We start from the raw sequence: 7,275 nt of genomic DNA, 5'->3' as shown, positions 1-7,275 counted from the left end.
AGTCCTACATACTTAACAAAGATATCAGATCCACATCAGCTTAACTTTAAATCTTTGTTAATATCAAAACATAGATTTGATTATTTGATACTCCTTGCACCAACATAAACTTGATCCATGTTGAACTAGTTAAGAGAAACAAATTGCCACCTATAACTCTCCATTGGGCTTAACTCCACATGACAAACTTGTTGGAGATACTCACATGAGTCTATTACATATTTTTGTCAAATAGAAATTTTCATGCACTGTAATGTTGATTAAGCTAAACTGCACTCTGTTGGGCTTTGATATTATTCAGTAAAAGCTAAAAACAATTCCTTGCCTCAGTTGAAGATGGGATTCAATAAGTGAAACATGTGCTGCGAACTTGTGAGTTTCGACATACAGCAAAAGAGGAATTTGTTTCAGAAAAAAATGCAGAATTTTCAACATGTAGGTGTCTCAAACCTTGATAGTATAAGCTAATTGAAGAAATTACAATATGTTGTTTCCATACACCTTAATCTCAAGTTACAAGGTAAACATGAGGTTGATTATTGTGAACTTAACCTTCTGTTTTCTCCCCTTTCTCCTATGACTTATGGGTTGCACCATAACTAGTGAAAAGTAGCACTCCATGTTATTGTGTGCATGTGCGAGTTCGTGCCCACCTTCTTCAAGACAAAGATCGATCGCAATGAATTATCTCTGAAGGAAAGACCAAGGTCCTCTTGCTGCTCCCATCCTGCAGAGTTAGAAATATAGATGAGCTTTAGTGGTTAATAAATAATTCCAAACACAATGCAGATGAAGCAACCAATATCATCACTTGAAAGAGTAAGTGACTATGGACTCAAGTTTATAAAGTTTTGTTTCTTCGATATATATCAAGAGTTCTATTCTACTATTTTGGCTGCAACAATCATGAATAGTTTTCCATACCTCCAAACACTGGCCAAAGTTCTTATGGTCATGTAGATTGTTAATGCAAACCATATCCCAATGAATCCATGAGCTGATGATAGGAAGATAAGGCTGGGAATACTAACAGCAGCCACTGCAACCTGAACATGTAAGGAAGGGAAGCAAGTCAAATCCAAGTGCAGAAAATTATTGAAGCAAAATGTAAGCTGTCATGTCCAGAACCATCAAATATAAAGTAAAGTGACACCCAGAGAGACTTGCCATAGAGTATGCAGAGTAGGTGTAATCAGAAGCTCCAAAGTTGATGCCATCAAACACAAAAGCCAAGGAATTGATTGTTTGAGTACCAGCAACAAACTGAGTTTTATGTACAAGTTTATTTTCTATTAGATTTTGAGGGAAACAAATCACATTTACACATACAAAGTAGAATTTGTTTCACTCATTGAGCTGTATCAGGTGACATCTTTGAGCTTATTATGCAGATTGTGTTGTTAAGACATAGAAGATGGCATACCGGGAGGCCTTTGTGTATCATATTTTGGACATGGATGTCCTTGGTGAATATGCCAGACCCAAAATGAACTACTACTCCAAGCAAAACAGTGAGGGCTACTCCAAGAAGAATGCTGAACTGCAAGGCATGCAATTGTTTGTTTTCTTTTTTTATTGCTTTCTTATGATGGAATTAAGAACCAATTAAAGAGAGAAAAAGTGTTGTTCTTTAGGAATGCATGGTACCTGCAACACTCGAGCTGTAGCAGAAACAACCTCAGCATTCTCCCCTTTTGAGAAAGACACAGCGAGTATTGCCTACAAAGTTCAAGTTTTATTCACTGCAAGAAAGTTCCCATGATTGAAAATCATGAGTGAAGTTCATTGTAAATGAGGATTGACCACTTACCTGGCCTGCTACTGCCAGTCCATCAGCAAGTAGAGAAGTTGCCAACCAAAGTTGTAGACAGATCTGGAAAGCTGCCATAGAAGTTAGTCCATCGCGAGCCGCCAATGATGCGGCTAGTGTGACACAACAAGTGACTGCTATTACCCTTGCTAGCAGCAGAAATCCTGAGAAAAAAACCACAAAATCTTGTTGAACTTCAGACTATCTCCATGGAGGAACCGTAACTTATTTTTTCTTAGCAATGAAGAACAAGCTACCACTAATTGCAACTATCGTAACTTAGTTTAACATAAAAGGATGATGATGATGATGACGTTACAAGTCCACTAAATTTATCTCAAATGCAAATCAAAATATTGAAAATAAGTTGAAACGATATTGTAGATGGTTTACCACATTGAAGAAATCGGCTAAACTTGAGGGCTCTGAAGCTAGGTGGCACAATATCAACTTTCAGAATTAGTCTACTTAGCAGTATCAGAGTTATAAGGTACCTGCAAGGAGGAAGTATTTTACTCAAAATAGCACAAAATAACACATATAAGAACAGAAAAAGGGCCAAAAGGAAGGTATGCACAACTTACTGAGAGATGACATGAGCAATTGCAGCACCAATGACACCCATATGGAGAACAAACATTAAAATTGGGTCTAAGATGATGTTGGTGATATCTCCAATCACTACAATGTCAGAAGAAAAAAAAGAAAGTGAAAAGGAGTTAGGTTAAATGCAGAAGGGAGTGGACTGCTTGGGTTTGTACTAACAGATAGCATTTGTTTGGCAAGCACAAAAAGAATTCTGAGAGTTAGTCTTTACTAGTATAACTAAGTGACTTTTTATTTGCCAACTCAAAGTATTAGTTTTTGCTGATTGAGTTGCAGTGAGGGATCAATTTGCTCACCGGTAGCATATAGAGGAGTTCTAGTGTCCTTAAATCCTCGAAAAATGCCTTGCATGGCTAATGAGAGTAGAACAGCAGGTGCACCAAGAGACCTCAAAGTCAAGTAACTCAGTGCTGGGGCTAGCATAGATGATCCCTGGTTGACAAAAATAGCAAATTGAGGAGAAATCTAGCTAATATTGCAGTTGTACTGCCATGGGTTTCATAATCAACTCGCATATAACACAATATGTACTTGAACACAGTAGAAGGAGAAAATTTCAAGTTTAATGCAAGTGGTGACATAACTCATCATCTAAGAGGTTAGAATTCATATTAATTTGTCATTTTACTTACAGGTTTCACACCCATAATTCTTAGCATCCACTTTGCTGAAAAGATGAGAAAAACAGCCTGAAGAAGACCAACCACTAAACCAATGATCAGTGCAGATGAAATTGAAGGGATGTATCCGCGTTTGCCACCAGTTTTTCTACAGAAGGTGGGAACAAAAGCTGAGGTGCATCCTTTATTCTTAGAATCTGAAGCAAGTTTGATTGCTAAGTAAATTGATCATCATTAACAACATGAATGAGAATGCTAGATTAAAAGATGTGCATACCATGATCAGGAGGTAGCTCTTCCGTATCTGTATTTACTCCACTCGTCTTCTCCAAGTCTTCTCCTTCTTCAACACTGCCATTCATGGTTGCATCTTCCTCGGCTACGAAGGAAGTTGTGACACTAACGAGAGGGTAGATACAAATCTTCGAAACCTGGTTGAAAATTGCTATAGAAACCCCTACTGCAGCAATCTCAACGGAACCTGCAATTGAGTGAATCCTGAGAAATTGTTGTCCATAAGTTTTTCTTAACAACAACAAAATAAAAAACTTGGAATATCTCAATGTCCTGAAGGTAGTTTTAGTCTTTGTAAGGCATCTTAAGTTTTCTGATAGAGCAAGTCTACATTCTTACAGATTACAGGCTATTCAATTAAATAATTGATAGTAGAAGGAAAAGCAGGTATATCAATCAAAGGAGGGAGGGGAAAAAAAACTAAATAAAAAAGAAATTCTGAACCTAGTCTGCCAATGAATATTGTGTCAACCAGTGAAGCAAGTGGATCAGCGGCCAAAGCCAGTGCTGCAGGAACTGCAATCTTTAAAATCTCCTGCCCCAGCTCGTCCAGCCTGAACACTCGCCTGGCGATCAACAACAAATTAAACATGAGCTGATCATATTCTCATGCAAGATTAAAATAATGCTAGATATTCCAAAGTGATGACACCTTATGTCCAAGAAGAAGATAAAAAGTCCGGTTTTCCTCGCTCCACTGGATGGCTGTGAAACCACCTGATCACCATCTCTCCCACTCATTCCAGATGGATCCTTAACCATTTCATCTGGCACAGCTTCCATTGTATAACTTGGAACTTGGAATGTTCTCAACCGTCGACAAGAGCAGTATTACAGAAATTGGAAACCCAAACTGCTGCCGATCGTCCAGCCCAAATCATCAAATATAATGGAGTCAGTCTTTCGTGTTTTTATATAGAAATTAAACTGAGGCTCAGGCTACGAAGCTGGAGTACCACCAAGCAGTAAGTACCAATGTTTGAGACTAAAGAATTGTCACCAAGTACAAATGAAGCTACAAGACATAGAGAGCTCAGACACACAACCATTCCACTTCCTGCAACAAACACCAGAATTTATGGAGTGAGAGGACTGGCCAATTGTAGCAAAATTGTAGCAGGTCTGGCCATGACATGACATGACATGAAGCCTACCTTAGATGGCAGGTCTCGGATGGGTGGTAATTTGATGTCCACATGATAGTTTGATTAAGAATCAAAGGCCTGAGATGGAGAAGTAAACAACGTACGTAATTAACACTGTAATACTGGGAACATAGTGGCATCAGTGTGGCAGGTCCCCATTGGGAATACGTCAAGTCACAAGAAGGATGGTAATGGCGGTGGTGGACGTTTTAGGATCAGTACAAGAACCTGATCCTCCTTGCAGTTAATTTCTAAAGGATAGTGATCGCTGCACCAATTATTTTAATGACTTAGGCAAGAGAAATCATTTGGTCTCCATTTGTAAAGTTGATGGATCTCCTACTCACTCCCAACAAGAAGTGGCTGCTGAATTTGTAGCTTACTACGAGGAGTTGCTAGGTTCAATGGCATTTTAGAGGACATTAATGAAGAAGGAAAATTTTAAGATGGAAAAAAAAAAAGGAAGAAAAGGGGTGGAACTCCGATGAATTGAGGCCTCTGTGACCACGAGGTCACTCGCGGCTGCGAGGGAGGCCGCACGTGGCCAAGAGCGAACTTGCTCGTGATCGAGAGTTCGTTGGTAGTCACCAGCAAGGTCGCTCGTAGCGCCGTGGGTGAGATTCGAGCAAGGGAGCGAGGGAGAGATTCGAGCGAGGCAGGTTGACGACAATGACGACGGGAGTGAAAGCTCGTTCTGCTCAATTTCAGACGGACAAAAAATTGCCCACAACGTAACTGATCCGCGGTCGGTATAATTCATCCTTTCTTTCATTTACACTTCCAAATAAATAGGGTTTAAAGTTGTGATGTTCAACATTGAAGATGGTTCATCCTTGGCCAGATGTTTACCGACGCCGAGACAAAATAGCGATTATTATACGGGTGAGTTACCTCAGAGGGTTTACGGAGAAAAACGTAGGAGGTAAATTCGATAAATGTAGAAAAGTTGATTATAAGTTTAAACGAAAATATATAAATTTTATTAAACCAAAACAACGTCTCCCACATCAACCCCCAACAAGTGCTTAAATAACCTAAAGACTTTTTTTTTTAAAAAAAACCTTGAAACTAATAAAACATATCCTAAAAGATCAAAATAAAGTCGTTAGATGACTCGGTCCGCTTGAGCTAGAGTGACACCACATGACCTTGCCGACTAGCATGATCATGCCAGAAAGCACAATTAAGTCATGTTCTCTACTGGGACGCACCTTCTCTTTGTCAGAATGTAACACGATCATGTCAAGAGATACGGTCTGATCGTGTTGGTTGTTGGAAAACTCAATTTCACCTCGCCAAGGCTCATAATGAAACACAGCCGTGTCAAGGGACATGACTTGGCTATGTTGGCTGCTAGAACCCTTGATGACAGCTCGCTAGGGCTTAGAATGAAGCTTACTTGTGTCAGGAGCCACAAACTGGTTGATCTCCTTGAGCTTTTTGCATTGGTCATCTCGAGTTGAAAAGAACTGTCATTGAATTTAAAATAGTGTGATCCATAGAGTAATGACTCAAATGCTTTATATTAAAGACATTAGAAGTTTTCAAGTGACTAGGGAGACTTCACTTGTAAGCGTTGTCATTGATTTTTTACAGAATCTTACATGGTTTAATCTTTGTTTCCTTGAGCTTATTATACTCGCGCAGAGGAAAACGTTCACGGGTTAACATAATCCAAACAAAATCTCCAATATTAAAAAGTATTTGATGATGATAATCGTCAACTCGCTCCTTGTACTAGGTCTTGTTCTCATGGATAGCTTGTTTTACTTGCTTATGGATACTCTAAAGATGCTCTGCCATCTCATCTGTCTCAAGATTAAAGGGTCTCATACATGGGATGGAGGCTAAGTCCAATACCCCAAATGGGTTCTGTCTATTAACAACCTCAAAAGGGCTTAAACATGTGGTTTTGTTATTCGATCTCTGCCGAACATCTCAATAGGTTACCCTAACTTCAATTTACTACCTCAGTCTGACCATTTATCTGTGAATAATAGGTACTGTTAAAGTTCAATTATATCCCCAATTTTTCCCATAAACTATTCTAGAATTAACTGATGAATTTCGTATCACGATATGAAGTGATCGATTGAGGAATACCATATAAACGTACAATCTCTTTGAAGTACAAATGGATCATCCATAGTCTTCATGCAGGTTACAAATGGATCATCTTTGGAAAACTTGTTAACCACCACTAGGATAGAATTATAGGATCATTGGGTGTGGGGCAAACCAAGTACAAAATCCATGCCGACGTCGACTTATGTGGGTTCGATATAGTAATCTTTTGGAGGTTATAACTTTTAACTTGGGACTCAGAATTAGGTTCTGTTAGCTATCACACATGTAGAATTTAAAGATCTATATTTGTTACTAGAGAACTTGTAACCGCCAAATTTTGGATTCAAAAAGTGCTATTTGGACCTGTTTTGGAGCCTCCGAATATTTTTTTTACTATTTTTTAGTAAGTTTCATATTTTGGATATTTAGGTTATTTTTGGTATCTTTGTCTTGCAATTAGGATATTTGGTCTATTTAAGAGGACTATTTAATGTTTTGGGACAATTTTTTATTAATGCTATTTTTAGCTGTCTCCTCCTTGGAACGACAAGATTTCCTTTTTCCTGGTATTCTTTGAATAAACTGGGATTAGAAGGTCGCTTCCGGTATTCATGCACTAATTAATGGATTCGATAGTTGCTTTCGATATTCAGACACAAATCAACAGATTCGATAGATATCCATCATCGACTCACGGAGCTTTGGGAATAGGTAAAGTAGTATAATGCCCGCA

General features: G+C 38.6%; 1 protein-coding gene across 1 annotated transcript; it reads right to left on the bottom strand.

Moving 5' to 3' along the window:
• Window positions 1–405: 405 nt before the first annotated feature.
• On the bottom strand, window positions 406–4,591 carry LOC122053532 (protein DETOXIFICATION 42-like). The gene is made up of 14 exons (XM_042615580.1): window positions 4,485–4,591; window positions 3,983–4,387; window positions 3,775–3,896; window positions 3,314–3,517; window positions 3,049–3,233; window positions 2,713–2,848; window positions 2,395–2,491; window positions 2,204–2,304; window positions 1,811–1,974; window positions 1,648–1,719; window positions 1,424–1,540; window positions 1,168–1,263; window positions 925–1,046; window positions 406–727 (listed from the first exon to the last, which is right to left on the bottom strand). Exons 2-14 carry the CDS (start codon window positions 4,111–4,113, stop codon window positions 685–687), a joined length of 1,590 nt encoding a protein of 529 aa, XP_042471514.1. The 5' UTR covers window positions 4,114–4,387; window positions 4,485–4,591; the 3' UTR covers window positions 406–684.
• Between the last annotated feature and the right edge of the window lie 2,684 nt (window positions 4,592–7,275).

The sequence above is a fragment of the Zingiber officinale genome, chromosome 3A, assembly GCF_018446385.1.
Source record: "Zingiber officinale cultivar Zhangliang chromosome 3A, Zo_v1.1, whole genome shotgun sequence".
NCBI classification, from domain to species: domain Eukaryota; kingdom Viridiplantae; phylum Streptophyta; class Magnoliopsida; order Zingiberales; family Zingiberaceae; genus Zingiber; species Zingiber officinale.
The sequence above is the reverse complement of the archived record's forward strand: the minus strand, read 5'-3'. Positions and strand labels throughout refer to the sequence as shown.

What these genes read in the sequence shown, in the direction of transcription:
- LOC122053532 (XM_042615580.1), bottom strand. Translation starts at nt 4,113, where the DNA reads ATGGAAGCTGTGCCAGATGAAATGGTTAAGGATCCATCTGGAATGAGT. An exon ending in AATATTCATTGGCAGACTAG is followed by an intron (nt 3,518 to 3,774) that starts GTTCAGAATTTC and finishes ACTCAATTGCAG; the next exon opens with GTTCCGTTGAGATTGCTGCA. An exon ending in CTACAGCTCGAGTGTTGCAG is followed by an intron (nt 1,541 to 1,647) that starts GTACCATGCATT and finishes CATGCCTTGCAG; the next exon opens with TTCAGCATTCTTCTTGGAGT.